The sequence below is a fragment of the Phocoena sinus genome, chromosome 9, assembly GCF_008692025.1.
Source record: "Phocoena sinus isolate mPhoSin1 chromosome 9, mPhoSin1.pri, whole genome shotgun sequence".
NCBI lineage: Eukaryota > Metazoa > Chordata > Mammalia > Artiodactyla > Phocoenidae > Phocoena > Phocoena sinus.
In genome coordinates, this window is record NC_045771.1 from 52,338,028 (window position 1) to 52,355,580 (window position 17,553).

The 17,553-nt window shown below is 34.0% G+C and overlaps 1 protein-coding gene across 1 annotated transcript in view; it reads right to left on the reverse strand.

The window, feature by feature from the left end:
• The window catches only part of STK31 (serine/threonine kinase 31), a 90,778-nt gene that overhangs the window by 37,202 nt on the left and 36,023 nt on the right, over positions 1–17,553 (reverse strand). Inside the window, exons 12-20 of the mRNA XM_032643175.1 lie at positions 12,568–12,747; positions 10,819–10,935; positions 9,708–9,827; positions 8,044–8,175; positions 6,720–6,821; positions 5,294–5,374; positions 3,027–3,152; positions 2,280–2,405; positions 670–756 (exon numbers count right to left, since the gene is read on the reverse strand). Coding sequence (XP_032499066.1) covers positions 670–756; positions 2,280–2,405; positions 3,027–3,152; positions 5,294–5,374; positions 6,720–6,821; positions 8,044–8,175; positions 9,708–9,827; positions 10,819–10,935; positions 12,568–12,747 — 1,071 coding nt within the window. The remainder of the gene's footprint in view (positions 1–669; positions 757–2,279; positions 2,406–3,026; positions 3,153–5,293; positions 5,375–6,719; positions 6,822–8,043; positions 8,176–9,707; positions 9,828–10,818; positions 10,936–12,567; positions 12,748–17,553) is intronic.

Sequence of the window (17,553 nt, forward strand, 5' to 3'; positions counted from 1 at the left end):
ATTTTCTCTAATTAAAAGACTTTTCCAGAAGTGACTAAGCTTCCTCCAAATGAACCTTTATAAAGAATACAGCAATAGAGAAAGAATTAAAGGACAGAAGTCCTGATTACATAACTGGTAATACCATGTGGTGTCTCTCTCTCTCTGTGTGTGTGTGTGTGTGTGTGTGTGTGTGTGACTTAGAGACTACAGTCTCTAAGAAGACTTGGATTACAAATAATGAGCAGAAGGCATCTAAAAAAGAAAAAGAGACTGAAAAAGTGTTACTGGGTAGCAAGAATCTAGGCATCCTTTATTATTACTAATTCAAATTTATGATAGAAATTAAAGCTATTGCTTAAAACTTAAAATACCAAGTGCTATACTACACAATTTACATACAGTACAACTTAATAGTTATAAGGATAGGCTTTGGTGCCAAAAAGACCCAATTCCAAGTCCCAACTCAGCCACTGGATAAGGGACCCTGTGCAAGTCACATTAATCTCTGTGAGCCTCTTTTTTCTAATCTGTATATAATAGGATAACTCATATCACAGGGCTGATATGACAATTAAACAGAATGAGTCAAAACTGTACACTGTATAAAGCATGTAGTATATCCTCAATAAACTTTAGATGTTATTTTTCTCACTTAATACATCCATGGAAATAAGGTTTTTTACTTACTTCTAAAGTTAAAGGCATGCTGGATTGAACAGCACTCAGGTTTGCCCTAGGATAGTATGGGACCATCAGATAAGCCATAGGATCAGACTGAGAAGGAAAACAGAGAATCAGAATCTAAGTGAAAAATTCTTCAATATATTTTTAGTATACAATGACTGTACAAAATAACTTTTCTGGAAAGAATTACTTCTGTGCTGTGCAAAAGCTTTTAATTAGGCCCCGTTTGTTTAGTTTTGCTTTTATTTCTTTTGCCTTGGGAGACTGATAGGAGAAAATATTGCTACAATTTATGTCAGACTGTTTCTTCTACGTTCTCTTCCAGGAGTTCTATGGTCTCGTGTCTTACATTTAGGTCTTCAAACTATTTTGAGTTTATTTTTATATATGATGTAAGGGAATGCTCTAATTTCATTGTTTTACATGCCCAGCAACACCTTTTGAAAAGACTGTCTAATTAAACTTAAAAGCTTTTGCACAGCAAAGGAAACTATCAACAAAATGAAGACAACCTACGAAATGAGAGAAAATATTCACAAATGATGCGACTAACAAGGGGTTAATATCCAGAATATACAAAGAGCTCATACAACTCAATATCAAAAAACACCAAACAATCAAAAGATGGGCAGAAGACTTGAATAGACATTTTTCCAAAGAAGGCATACAGATGGCTAACAGGTACATGAAAAGATGCTCAATATCACTAGTTATTAGAGAAATGCAAATCAAAACCACAATGAGGTATCACCTCACACCTGTCATAATGGCTATCATCAAAAAATCTACAAATAACAAATTTTGGAGAAGATGTGGAGAAAAGGGAGCCCTCATACATTGTCAGTAGGAATGTAAATTGGTGTTGCCACTATGGAAAACAGTATGGAGGTTCCTCAAAAAACTAAAAATAGAACTACCATATGATCCAGCAGTTCCACTCCTGGGTATATATCCGGAAAAATCAAAACAAACTTATTCTAAAAGATACATGCACTGCAATGTTCATAACAGCACTATTTACAATAGCCACGACATGGAAGCAACCCAAATGCCCATCAACAGATGACTGGATTAAGAAGATGTGATAGATATACAATGTGATATTAGCCATTTAAAAGAATGAAATACTGCCATTTGCAATAACGTGGATAGAGAATATCATGCTTAGTGAAATAAGTCAGAGAAAGACAAATACTATATGATATCACATATGTAGAATCTAAAAAATAATACAAATGAATGTATATACAAAACAGAAACAAACTCACAGACATAGGAAACAAACTTGTGGTTACCAAAGGGGAAAGGGAAAGTGGGAGGGACAAATTAGGGGTATGGGATTAACAAATACAAACTATTATATATAAAATAGATAAGCAACAAGGATTTACTGTTTAGCACAGGGAATTATACCCATTATCATGTAATGGAATATAATCTGCAAATATACTGAATCACTATGCTGTACACTTGAAACTAACACAATATTGTAAATCAACTATATACTTCAATTTTTAAAAAGTTAAAAGGAATTAATTACTTCTCTAAAGCTTGGAGCTAAAACGCACTTTAAATAAAATGTTTTCTGCAAGAGATTAGCATAAAAACTTTACCTTACACAAAAATAGGAATATCAATGGTAGCAACCCAGACTCTTCTTTAGCTTCTCTCCAAGCTCTGTGATACGCGGCTGCTCTCTGAATTACCCTGGCTTCTGTGTCGACATCCACAGAATAGCCCTTGTACCAAAAAAAAAAAAAAAAAAGAGGGATTGGCAATTCCAAGATTAAAAATCTCACTCTAATTATATATCATTCCAGCTTAAATTAGATTTTTATATAAGTTAAAATATAACTAAATTTATTTTTTTAATACTTTTTCTATCTGCTTTAAATGATATGATATAGAAAAAAAAGAACATTTCTACCAGTAGCTTAATATACACTCTACAATATGCACTCACTAAAGCCAAAGTAATTATCCTACTATCATGATTAACAGTTTTCCAGGTCAATGAAGAGAAGAAATCAAAGAACAGAAGACTGTGTTGGCAAAATAGTTGAGATTTCAAAGAGAAATGTAAGAAAAACAAGAATTTTAAAAGGCTCTTGGCTAGAATGTAATAAGTTCACCCGAGAAAAGGAATGTAAGTACATTTTATTAAAGACGTACATTATTTAGGGAAATGAGAGAAACTTTAAATTCAAAATTAGTTCCGGCAACCACACTGGAAGCATAATCATCATACCAGTCAATTCACATAGTTTAGAAAATAAACAGTGGGTCTTTACTTTCCTGAAAAGTACCACCACCACTCCCCCTTTGTACTTCGGAATCTCCCACAAGTCCAAAGAACTTACCTTTAAAAGAATTATCTGCCCGTTAACCTCAGAACATACCAAAGGACGCTTCCCGCTAAGTTCCTTCATGGGCTCAGCATCAAGAAGGTCCCTTTCCAAGCTCATTGTAAGAAGACCACCAGAGTTCTAGGCACAAGTTTTTGTTACAGTTGAAGAATCCAAATAATCCCAGCACTTTTAAATAATCAACAAAATTAGTTACATACTATTAGATGGACTGGACATGAACCCTACTGGAGACACCAATAAATAAAAATATTTAAAGTTTCATATTTTTTCTATTTCCTGGCTCTTGAACTCCCACCCAAAATGTAATGACCATACATTTAATCATTGCAACAGCTCTCTAACAGATTCTGAAGATGACTGGGATGAACCAGACGTGCTTCCAAGGGACCCTGATGTTTACTTGGAAAACTTCATGTGTTTCCTAAAAAATATTAAAATGATGACAAATAAAAAGGAGACTGTACAATGGGAATGAGATGTTTAAAAATTTTGACTACTGTGAACTCTAACACCCCTGCCTCTGAAGTGGAATCCTCAAAAGTGAAAATGGCTTTTAAATAATTTAACTCTACTAGGTATTTCTGCTACTTTTTAAAAGGAATACTTTTTTTGCACTAAAACATGACTATCAACATTTTAAATCAAGCTGAGTTTTACTATGGTAGAGTTTTAGTAAGAGGGGTTGTGAAATTATTTTCTGGTTTTTTTTTAAGTGTTGTCAGCATATTTAAGTAAGTCACAATACATAATCTACAGGGGTTTCCTAAGGATACATCACAGGAAAACATCTTAAAATAATTAAAGGCATCCATAAGCCACAATTCGAACCTTTTATAATCTTCCACAATAAAACAGATTAGCATATTTTTAAAATTAATTTTCAAGTCCTATATAGCACCACATATTCACTCACCCAGCCTATAAGAGAGAGTCTCTAAGCAAGAGTTAAATAATTGCAAGGAAAACACTACATTATTTTAAAGTTTAGTCTGAAAAGATTATACAGTAATTGCTTTAACAATTTATGGGACTTATTAATCTTACATATTTATGAGTTCATAAGTCTATGTGAACATCCCTTCATGTACTGTATTTAAGCTATTATCATGGACTTAATGACAATCTTAAAGAATACACATCTTGGGCTTCCCTGGTGGCGCAGTGGTTAAGAATCCACCTGCCAATGCAGGGGACACGGGTTCGAGCCCTGGTCCGGGAAGATCCCACATGCCGCGGAGCACTCAGCCCGTGAGCCACAACTACTGAGACTGTGCTCTAGAGCCTGCGAGCCACAACTACTGAAGCCTGTGTGCCTAGAGCCTGTGCTCCGCAACAAGAGAAGCCACCACAATGAGAAGCCTGCACACCGCAACAAAGAGTAGCCCCCACTCGCTGCAACTAGACAAAGTCCCATGCGTAGCAATGAACACCCAATGCAGCCAAAAATAAATAAATAAAATTAAAAAAAAAAAAGAATAAACATCTCATCTAGTCCCTCATCCCTAGCAGACAACATAAAACACAGAGCTAACAGATTCTGCTCTGAGAGCCGAAGTTTACCAATCCTGCTCCACAGAGTCCTTCTAATACACTGATCTCCCAGACTTTGAATCCTGCCTGCTTTAACTTAAAAGATAAATTCTGTTTAAATTCCCCATGACTATCAGTGTCCTGCTTTTTTTTTTTTTTTTTTTTTTTTGGTGGTACGCGTGCCTCTCACTGCTGTGGCCTCTCCCGCCGTGGAGCATAGGCTCCGGACACGCAGGCCCAGAGGCCATGGCTCACAGGCCCAGCTGCTCCGTGGCACATGAGATCTTCCCGGACCAGGGCACGAACCCGCGTCCCCTGCATGGGCAGGTGGACTCTCAACCACTGCGCCACCAGGGAAGCCCAGTGTCCTGCTTTTATTCTAACCTGGAACAGAAGCTAAACTGCTTCATCATTTCAAAAAATAAACACCTGTAATTCAAATAAGTGCCATGCAATGTATTGAGTGGGCATGAGTAAAAGAGAAAACAAATAAAAACATGCAAATTGATATAAAAATTGACATAAAAAACATGCAAATTGATATAAATATAGTATGCAAGTATTAAAGACAGTCTTGAGAAAAGATCTAATAATACCTAAAAACCACTCCTCAGGAACATTTTCATAAAGTAAGGATATTATAAATTTAACACTAACACATAATTTTAACGTCATCACTTTTCAACACTCTCTGCAGAATAGTAATTCTCAGGAGAAACAAAGCTTACCATGTACTTAAGTAATCCTATTTCAGGATAAAGTAGAGGAAGCTCAGGGAACCATTTCTGTACCAAGCTATTCAGCTTCTCCTAAATTTAAAAAATATTTTTATTATAGATCAACATATATTTAATTGTGACATGTTGGTATCTCCCTTATTATATATCTAACAAGATATATAATCTAATAATATATATAACCTCATAAAATATATAATCACTGATTTTGTCTTCTACTACAAGAAATATTAAATGAAAACCAAGAGTCATTTGGTTCTAAATTACCATCTTACTAACAGAAGAAAAATTTAATTACCAATTTTAAGCTTAATATACATATACAGGCACAAAACCTTGCTTAAGGTCAAAAGTCCATACTCATTCACAAGCTAAAATGAAAAAGTGTCATGAAAAACCAATTTGAGTCATAAAATTGTCACTATTTCTCAAAATAGTAGAACACAGTACAAACACAGAACAAAACAACACAGTAACATTTTAAAATAATGGCTATTTCATGTTAGGAAGAAAAAAATCATAAAAGCCTTGAAAGAAAAAATTAACATGTAGCTCTACAAAAGCTACTTTGAAGCAAACGTGTAAATTGAGAATCCTTAGAAAAGTCACATCACATGTTTATTCAGTAAAACTTCTAGATACTTATCAAGTTCCTGGGAGATAGCTATTTTATCCAAGGTTCATAAGGTGAACAATGAAGCACACACTGTCAGATAAGTTTGCTAAATAATGCATAACACTTAAAATGCCTATTATTTTCATAGTATTTTTATTTTTCAGAGGCCACTGTTTCCTATCTTCTTTCCCATAACATCCCTGAAACATAAAATACAATATTCTCTCCATTTTAAAGACAAAATATGCTGACTAACTCTTCCAAAGTCACAAAAATTCATGGTAGAACTTTCCCCCAACCCAGTAGTTTTATTTTGCTATATTCTTCAACTAAATTATGATGCCCTATTAGTGTTTTCATTGCAGTTTTAAGCTAAAATGATGTTCATACAGATTTTAATAAAGGAAAAAGTCTTTAGGCTTTATCTTCAACAGAAAACAAGCAATATGCAAAAGTGTCTGTTACGATCTCGATTCTTATAAAAACAAGCAGAAAGCAAATAAAAGGAAGTAAACTCAAAAGTTAAATGTGATTATACTACTGTTACCACTGAGTGAGAACATTACAGATGATGTTTCTTCTTCCTTATACTTTTCTGTAATTTTCACATTTGGCACAATGGTTATGAATTATTTTGTCATCAGAAATTAATTTCTAAATTCACAAACATTACTATACCAACTTAACTATGCCAATATAATCTCTGATCTTTTGATTATAGTACACTTCATAAAAATGGATATTTGAATTCAATTTTTACAGTAAAAACTAATTCAAAATTTCAAAGCATCAAATACTTACATATTCTTCCCGCTCATGATAAATTTCCTGAAAGACACTATTCTGCAACTGAGTTATTTCTTGTTTTATTTCCTCAATCTCAGATCCATCATGGTCATCGGACTTTAATCAGAAAGAAAAAAGTGACCTTATAGACTTATGAAAGTAGACTCAAAACAAGTCTTCCTAGTAAGAATTAATGCAACTTCTACAGCAAATCACTGTCTGATTTCTATGTATCCTTCTATACCTAGCACATAACAATCTCTCATAACACTTGTCGAATTAATATTTATTAGTTTATTCTAATCCTGACTTTTCCAAAACCTACAAAAAGGAATTACAAAAATAAAGTCATAAAATTAATTACATAGATTTTTCTTATCTCTTAATTTGCTGTACATCTTCTCTAAGATGACCAACTGCCACCATAAGTAAATGTCAAGAATAGGAACCAGAATACAATTAAACTCCCTGGAACCTTTTTCTATGTAAGATTTGATTTTTAAAAAATTAGTAAACATGTGGCATGTCTACTACAGGAAAGACAATGTAGGACTCACAAAGACTCCATAAAACTCTAAGATAATTAACAAGCCTCTTTAAAAGGTACATGTTTCCAAAGTTAGATGTTTCTATAAAAGTTAAAAAATTAAACTAAAGACCCCATTCCCCACAGCCCAAAATAGGATAAAACTAGAAAATTTTTCAACTATTAAATTAGCTCTACTCAATGCTTAAATGCTCCAATGAGGAAGAAAGCTAACTCAAGTTGGATTAAGATATAATGTAAATCCCTTTGACAAGTAAATTCTTTGTTCAAGGAAACAAAGAATGCCAGTTTTTTCACAGTTTCAAGCCTAAAGAAGGAGGTTTAGTCCAGTTTAAAGTGTCCTAATTCTTCCAGTTCTATTATAATATGAAAACAACTTAAACTATTTGCAAGAAATAGTATGTCCAGCCATTAAAAAGAGAGCTAACAAAAGACATCCTGATCTTTACGACAAAATTCTGCCTTTGGGGGAGTACCCCATTGCCTTGCAGCATGTAGTAGGCTGGTTTTTAATAGATATTATAACAGTCCATTATCAACAGTTTTTTAAATTATTCGAAAATGCTTATCTTACTAACAACCAAGGCAACCATGTAAAATGTTTTTTTAAAGCACTTCATGACATGGGAAAATGTTTACACTATTAATGTAGTAATTTTATTTAAACACAAACACAGAAGGGAAAAATAAAACAAAATGTGAATAATTTTAAAGAGTGTATTTATGCATTACTCTTAGCATAAATAAAATGAGGTACACACAGAGTTCAGTATGAACCAACTGTTTCCTTACTTCTTCCAAATTATTCTTTTCAACCAATTTCCATCTCAGTCGAGCCTTTAAGCTTTTCAGTGTCTTTTTAATGGACAGCAAGTGATCCACATTGGGGCTCTTATTTAAACATTCAATAATCTGTTTCTTAAACTAAGTGAGAGAAAGAGTTGTTATATTTTCAACACACAGACAACAATATTAATCGAACAGTCGCTTCCTGACCACTCATTAATTCTCTATTAAGATTCAACTAGTATTTACTGAGTTCAGATTGAAATAAGAAATTCTTCAATTTTCAACAAGACAATTCTACCCACTGATTTCTTAATTATCCACATATCTATTTAGAACAGTATCATTCTAGCAATCAAAGAAACAAAGGGAAAAAATATTTCAAGCTGAGACATACAGTGAGACACACTTTGCTACAGAAAATGCAAATTGAATTTCTAGTGAGGATGTAAACTGAAATTACCCTCCCAAAAGTAGCTTGACAATATGTATCAAGTTTTAAGAATGTTCATTCCTTTTGACTTAGTAATTAACAATTTTTAGGAATCTATTTGAGGAAATACACACAAAATTATGTACAGAGATTATGTATAGGGCTTCCCTGGTGGCGCAGTGGTTGAGAGTCCGCCTGCTGATCCAGGGGACATGGGTTCGTGCCCCGGTCCAGGAAGATCCCACATGCTGTGGAGCGGCTGGGCCCGTGAGCCATGGCCGCTGAGCCTGCGCGTCCAGAGCCTGTGCTCCGCAATGGGAGAGGCCACAACAGTGAGAGGCCCGCGTACCGAAAAATAAAAATAAAAAGATTATGTACAGTGTTATTTATGGTAAAAAAAAAAAAGGAAGTAACCTTAACATCTGATAGATGAAAGGTTAAATAACACTGTACATCTATGCAAGAGATGATGTTTTAATCACTCAAAATGACAGTATACAAGAATTATTAATCATATGGGCAAAGTTTATAATACACAATTAAATGAAGAAAACATTTTCAAAACAGTTTACAAAATGATGCAGTGTATATAATATTCATACATATATATGTCACCATTCACAAAGGAAATACTCTGAAACTAGCAATAAGTACCTCTTAAGCAAAGGGGACTATAATCAATGTTTTTATTTCTTATCTTTCTGTATATAGCAAGTTTTCTACTGTAAACTTGTATAGGCAAAAAGAAAATGAGGGCTTCCCTGGTGGCGCAGTGGTTGACAGTCCGCCTGCCGATGCAGGGGACACGGGTTTGTGCCCTGGTCTGGGAAGATCCCGCATGCCGCGGAGCGGCTGGGCCCGTGAGCCATGGCCGCTGAGCCTGCGCGTCCGGAGCCTATGCTCCACAACGGGAGAGGCCACAGCAGTGAGAGGCCCGTGTACAAAAAAAAAAAAAAAAAAAAAAAAAAGAAAATGATAAAAGTTATGTTTTAAAGGACATAAGAAAATCAAAGATTTAAGACAATAAAAAAATCTCAATATATTTATATCAGTGAAATGCCATTTCCACTACAGGATGAATTTAATTATATACCAGCTAACAATGGCTATAGTGTTTTTCTAGCAATAGTAAATAATTTATCTACACACTGGGTATTAAACTACTTGAGAAAAGTTTAAGTATTAAAAATTTCAAAGCATCAGTATATAAGACCAATAATATAAAGCATAATCCAACCTCAACACTGTCCTTGTACTTGGATTGTACTGTGGCAATAAGCCTTTCCTCTGAACGGATCTTTTGTACTATTTGACTATATGCATTTAAAGTGATCTCCTTGTCTGCATCACCTTGCTCCTAAATGAAATCATACACACAGATTTATATACAAAGGAATACAAAATAGTTAAAACCTTCAATAACAATGGATACACTTTAAAATGATATCCTTAACGAATTTCTATATCTATTTCAAAATATTTCTTAAACATAGATATTTTTCTAGGGAGAAGAGAGATTGATATCAAAGATGTTCATATAGGAAATTTTATTCCCATAACGCTATTATACTTAAAGCTGTCTGAAGTAGAGTGTTAAAGGAAATCAGGGATACTGTTATGCTAAATGTAAGAACTAAACAATATATAGAACTTCAACACTTTATTTTTAGTTATCTGTTAACAACCACTTCTAAAATCAAGCCTGACAAAACCATCTAAATAAGGACAATTTGACAATAGGGAAATATAGTAATGCGTATTTTTTAATGCCAATCTTTATAAAATCACAAAAGGTAAAGAGAAACAAGCAAAATAAAGAACATAACCAATGAGACTTTGGTAAGCAGCCTGAGAAACTGGTTAAGAGTTCCAGTGATCAATATTAACATTACAAAATACACTAATTTTTAACTTTACACAGCAAAAGAGAGTATACACAGTAGGGAAAGGGAGCTATTAATCAAACTTGTGTATCCACTTCCAAGAGCTGTTTCAGATTTTATTTCAAGTTTTCACAAACTCTAAAGAGTCTTATCTTACACTTACAGTCACTGGGTATGACGGACTCAAAAATCAAGTGCTAAAGAAAGCTGACACACTCAGATTAAGAGTTGTTTTCCTGGAATTAAACATTAGATTTTTTTTCATGTGAAATATCCTACTAAAATCAAAATACCAACCACCCTGTGGAAGAATAAGACTTCACACTGTATTTGGATTAGAACTTGACGGTGTTACTATCTCAAATAGGCCTTTACGAGGAAAGCTAAGACTAGTCTTAACACTCTACCTAGTAAGGAAACCACTTTGCTTCAAAGGAAGCAGTAATAAAGATTATCAATACTCACAATCAGAGATATCTCCAGCTCTTTGCAGACACTTGACCCTGCCTTCTCTAGGATTTCATCAATATTACCAATTGTGTCTTCAGAAGTCAGTGATTCTTCCACAGATAGATCAAAGGCCTCGTGTGCAAAAATAAAAAACATGAAGTATCTCATTTAATTATTTCAATTAGTATTGTGTCCCTATACCTGGAGCAGAACATTAACCTATGTACTGGGCAAGGAGGGGGAAATAAACACAAGAAACATAAAGTACTACCCTCACAAAACTTATGCACCAGAAAGAAAAGGTATATACACCTCACATGCCTAAAGAAAACACAGATTTTTGTTTAGGTAATTAGTGATTAAGAGAGATGAGAGGACAATACAGAGGAAAATTATGAAAAAAAACAGGGACAAGACCAAGATGTTTTGGGGGAACAGTAAAAGAGGCAGTCTGACTAAATACTGGTAAAGAACCTTGACTGCTCAGGTAGCAAGTTTAAATCTGACAGGTAGTGGGCAGACAATATCAGCGTTTATACAAAGAAGGGGTATGATTATACCTGGTACTTAATGAGGACCCACTAGCATTAAGGAATATGAAGATTCAAAGTTAAAAATTAAACCCTGATAGTTTCCATCTCATTAGGAAAACTAAGGTGCTTTCTATCAGGAAACAGACTTTATAATAAGGTGTTAAATAGAATAGACATCAGGGGCCCAAACTATAATATAGAACATAAATGTCATAAGCAGTCACTCGGCTTTCAGAGGTTCAGATTTGTGTTTATGGAGGTCTAGATTTGGGAAACAGATATGGAAATGAAAGAAAAGGATAACAGATAATTAACCTAAATGGAAAGACAATTATGATCAATAACAAAAGAAGACAAAGAAATAACTTAGTTACATTAATGTATCCATAAGAAAGTACCAAAAATGAAGAGTTCTAGAAGTAGCAGGAGATTAAAGATTTTTTTTTCCCCAGACAAAGCTAGAACTGCATATTTGGAAATCATTCACACAGAGAGATAAATGACACTATAGGTGTCTTTCCCTTTGCTCAGGAGGATGTAAAGCACACAGAAGAACAAAGAATCAATAACAAAATTAGGCCAAAATTTAATTAGGATTCTGAGTACACTACACAAAGCCACATGCCTCCAAGCCTTTTAGAAAATTACATGGTGTTTTCACAATAATAATTAAGAACTAAAAAAACAAAAAGATATGCAAGATACCTTTTCTAATATCTAATATCAAAAGAGACTAATATTCCCCATTTATTTTAGATATCTTTAGGATATTTAAGATAACTAAAACTTAAAAGATTTACACTGCTAAACAACATTGTAATCATGGCTAGTTAGCCAACTAATGTTAAAACACATATGTCCTGCTAAAAAAAGAAACCAAAAAGAGGAAAGCTCTACTACCCTCAAAGCAGACACCCTTATCTCTACACCGTAGCTGTAAAATATACACTACACTTGTAATAAACTCCACTGATATTATCTTACACCTGTAACTTGACTGAAGATGTTTTCATATATGTCCTAAACAGAGAATGTAAATGTGTAAATCCCTCACTCTTCTATCCCAGCATTCTCATTCATATTCTCATTAATATTTTTTCTCTTTTTTATCTCTCTCTCCCTCCCTCCCTCACTCTCTCTCCCAGAAAGAAGTAAATTACATGTGGACAATTTAAAAATAAAACATTCCCTGGTTTATGCTATGACACCACTCGGCAACAGCTATTGTTACCTTTAAGGTACTCTGAAACCATGTTACAAGATGTTGTAGAGAAACCTCTGTTTCACTTCTAACGCTGGTGAACTTCTCTCTTTTATTACACTTCCAGTCATAAAATTTCTTCAGTATTTCTTCAGAGTTTGTCCCTTCTTTGGCCTGTCCATATACTGCTTCTAAAGAGGCTGACAAATCCTGCAGAGAGATACTTCTGTTTTTTAAAGTTTATTAATTTTATATTAGGATTCAAGCACCATATTAGAATCTGAGAGAAAAGTAGTATGTTGAATCCCTATCTTTGAGCATTTTATAAATAAAACTTAGAATAATTAGACATAAAAGCATAAAACTACCTATAAGGTGATTTATTTGGGCTGTAAGAGTAAACGTTAAGTGAATTAAGGTTATAAATAGAAAGTTTCATATTCTTAGGTTTTTAATCAAGTAGAAATTATCCTTTTTTCTCTGACTTTACATAAGAATCACTACTATTTTGTCCTGATATGGAAGTTTCTAAGAGCTACTGCTAAGTAAAAATAAACACATCAAAATATTCAAATAATTCCAATTAAGGAAAGACATTAAGCATGTGTGTGTGTGTGTGTGTGTGTGTATGCACTTAAAAGCATTTTTAGAAAGGCTTAGAAGAGACAAAAGAGCTTGATGGCTCTCTCTAGGAATCAGACTCTAGAAATGTCACAGAGACAAGAGGAAAACTTAATAGACCCCAGAAATTTTTATCACAAAACTCTGAGAAACCCTTGGAAAGAGAGAGGATGGCTGGTGCTTGGCATTGAATGAATACGGTCATACCAAGTGGGAGAAGGCCTGTACCACAGCAGAGAATATCCTGTGGGACAAGAACTGTCTTCATACGCCCTTCTTTCTCCCTCACACTGGGCAGGAAACCAGCAGCACAAGCAAGAGGCAAGGATTTATACAAGTACAGTATAGGAACCTAGATGAGGCAGAAACTGATAACCAATAAAAAAGGATTGGCCAAGCACTCTCTTTTCTTCCCTTTTGCCCTGAATACCTGGTAGCATTTACACCCATGGGTAGCAGCCCCTGGAAAAGAGCAGTGGCTCTTTTCCTCCCAGGACTGGGAGGTCCTCTGAAGAGTAAGATCATCTAGAAGAAAAGCCAATAAGAAGTAGTTGAGCCCAGACTGCAACCCTAGAAGTTCTGTGTAACAACCCCATCCTATTCCCTAAACCCATCTGAAGTTACGGTCCAAGCTTTCACCCCTCCCTAGGTCCCATTACCACACTATCACATATGTATACAACAGCACACTAAGGCAGTTAATAATTCTTCAAGAGAATATGAGGTCCTGAGGGGAAGTACAGGGAAGGATGAAATGTGTGAATAATACAAGCATTCTGAAAGAAATATAATAAACTAAGCCACCTTATAAAAAGGAAGCAAAATCAGTAGCCCAGATAATAGTAAGAACTCAAAATAAACATAACAAACATTCTCAAAGAAAGAAAATTGGAAACATAAAGCAAAACCAAGTAGCTATGAATAACAACTGAAATTATTAAGTATGAAAGAAATAATCTTTGAAATAAAGAACACAAGGGATTGGTTAAGTGGCAGAAGAAATGCAGCAAAAGAACCAATTAGTGACTAGGTTGTTAAGTCAAGGATCCTTCCAAAAAGACACAGAAAGGGATAAAAAGATAGAAAAAAATGAATGAACAATTAAAATATGTAAAGAACAGAAGTTTAAACATCCATCTAACAGAAGTCTCAGAATGAAAGAAAATATAAATGAGGTGGGAGGGAGCGGGGGGGGGACAGTATTTTAAGAAATAATTATCAAATATTTCCTAGAGTTAAAGAAAAGCCTCAAACTGAATTGCCCTAGGTTAAATCTAAACTTATATATGTTTCAGTGCAATTTAGGAAATAAGTCAAGAGAAAATGATCAAGCTCCAGGAGGAAAAAAGGTAACAGAAGAACAAAAATCAGACTCATATCAACTACTGAAATAAGAAAACAATGGATTATTATTGTCAAAGGTCTGAAGAGAAAATGGACCTAATATTTTGTAGCTCACTAAACAATTATTTAAAGAACTTAAATGTAAGCAATTGTTTAAATATTTAAATTGTTTAAATACAATATCCTGAGACATTCAATACATCACAAAATCAACCACTCAAAGCCCTCCTTGAAAGTACTCTCAAAGAAAGTATTCCAATACAGAGTAAACCAAAAGATATCCAATAATTTACAAAATAAATAAGAGTGAGAAAATAACTCTAAAGTCTGTTACTTGAGATATCATATACAGTATCTGTAACAATCTCTGAGTAAAATCCTAGACAACAATTGTGGTTGTTAGATTCATGGGAAGGAGATACAGACAGACAAAAAGACACACCAGAGGCAAGTGAAAATGTTCTAAGATACCAGGGGTAGAAGGTGAAAAAAAAGGGAGGAAAAAAAAGAAACCATGATAAACAGAAACACAAAAATAATCACAGAAATAAGTTCTAATAAAACAGTAATTGCTACTCATCAAAAGGCAGATTTACACGTTGGATTCTTTTTAAAAATGATCTGTTAGTGTGTTGTCTAAGAGAGACATTTAAAATAAAGGGAGAAAAAAAGAAAATATATATAAAGCAAATATTAACCAGAAAGACAGGTGGGATAAGAATTTTAAAAGAAAACAAAAATAAAATTTTATCCCAAAACATCATAAGGGAAAAATAATGTTACATAACAGCTAAAAATACATAACAATCACAAATTCATTAACACTCAACAATACAGCAATGAAATATTTTGAACAATTTAAAGAAGCAGAATATATAACAATATATTAACTAGAATATATAACAAAAATATCCCCAAACTGATCAGATAAAAAACTAAGCAAAGATACAGAAGATTAAAGCTTAAACTAATAGCTATAGGTCAGAAACTGCACACAAAGAAAACCTAGAATATACTTTCTTTTTGAACTTAAAAGGAACGGTCATGAAAAATTAACCGTGTATTGTAGGCCACAAAAAAAATCTCAATAAATGCTGAAGAAATCAAAATCATGACATTTCACTTCTTTGACCCTCATTATCAAAGTATAAGTTATATTTCTTAAGTATTTACTTGAAGAATATAAATAAAAATCTAACTATTTTTCAGCAAACTAAACAGAAGCTTAAAGAATAATCTGGTGCCCAGGAGTGGGATTCCTGGATCACATGGTAAATCTATTTTTAGTTTTATAAGGAACCTCCATACTGTTCTCCATAGTGGCTATACCAATTTACATTCCCACCAACAGAGCAAGCGGGTTCCCTTTTCTCCACACCCTCTCCAGCATGTATTATTTGTAGACTTTTTGATGACGGCCATTCTGACCAGTGTGAGGTGATATCTCATTGTAGTTTTGATTTGCATTTCTCTAATAATTAGTGATGTTGAGCATCTTTTCATGTGCTTTTTAGCCATCTGTATGTCTTCTCTGGAGAAATGTCTATTTAGATCTTCCACCCGTTTTCTGACTGAGTTGTTTGTTTTATTGATATTGAGCGGCATGAGCCATTTGTATATTTTGGAGATTAATCCCTTGTCAGTTGCTTTATTTGCAAATATTTTCTACCATTCTGTAAGTTGTCTTTTCATTTTGTTTATGGTTTCCTTTGCTGTGCAAAAGCTTTTAAATTTAATCAGGTCCCATTTGTTTATTTTTGCTTTTATTTTCATTACTCTAGGAGGTGGATTGAAAAAGATCTTGCTGTGATTTATGTCAAGAAGTGTTCTGCCTATGTTTTCCTCTAAGAGGTTTATAGTATCCAGCCTTACATTTAGGTCTTCAATCCATTTTGAGTTTATTTTTGTGTATGGTGTTAGGGAGTGTTCTAATTTCATTCATTTACATGTAGCTCTGGAGAAAACCATAATTCAAAAAGATACACACACCCTAATGTTCACTGTAGCACTGTTTACAATAGCCAGGACATGGAAGCAACCTAAACGTCCATCAACAGAGGAATGGATAAAGAAGATGTGGTACATATATACAGTGGAATATTACTCAGCCGTAAAAAAAGAATGAAATAATGCCATCTGCAGCAACATGGATGGACCCAGAGATTGTCATACTGAGTGAAGTCAGAGAAAGACAAATATCATATGATATTGCTTATATGTGGAATCTAAAAAAAGGGTACAAATGAACTTATCTACAAAACAGAAACAGAGTTACAGATGTAGAAAAATATGATTCCGGGTGGGGGGAAATATACACACTACTATATATAAGATAGATAACTCATAAGAACCTACTGTATAGCACAGGTAACTCTACTCAATACTCTGCAATGGCCTACATAGGAAAAGAATCTAAAAGAGAGTGTATATATGTAACTTATTCACTTTGCTGTACACCTTAAACTAACACAACATTGTAAATCAACTATACTCCAGTAAAAATTTTAAAAAAAGAATAAACTGGTCACCGAGGGGAATAGTAGAAAGAGAGACAAACCAGATTTGGCAAAACTTCTTTTAAGATTAAACTTTAAAAAGAAAAGAGCTTTAAAAATGACCTTGTTTGCCGATCCTTCACCTCTGAGAAGAAATAAACCTTTACAGGGTAAAGTAGAAGCTGCAATGCAGAGAGGTGAATTCTTTCAACACTATCCTTTTATATGAAAAGCTCACTTCACCATTCTGGAATAACCTGTACTATTTATGCAATTCCATTTAAGAAAATGTTTCAAACCAGGGCTCCAATGGCTCCTGAACCATACACAGTAATACGAAAACTACACCTTCATCTACGTGGACAAAAAGAGACCATGCCCTTGTCCTGGCTATTGTAAAAAGAGCTGCAGTGAACACTTTGGTACATGACTCTTTTTGAATTATGGTTTTCTCAGGGTATATGCCCAATAGTGGGATTGCTGGGTCATATGGTAGTTCTATTTTTAGTTTTTTAAGGAACCTCCATACTGTTCTCCATAGTGGCTGTATCAATTT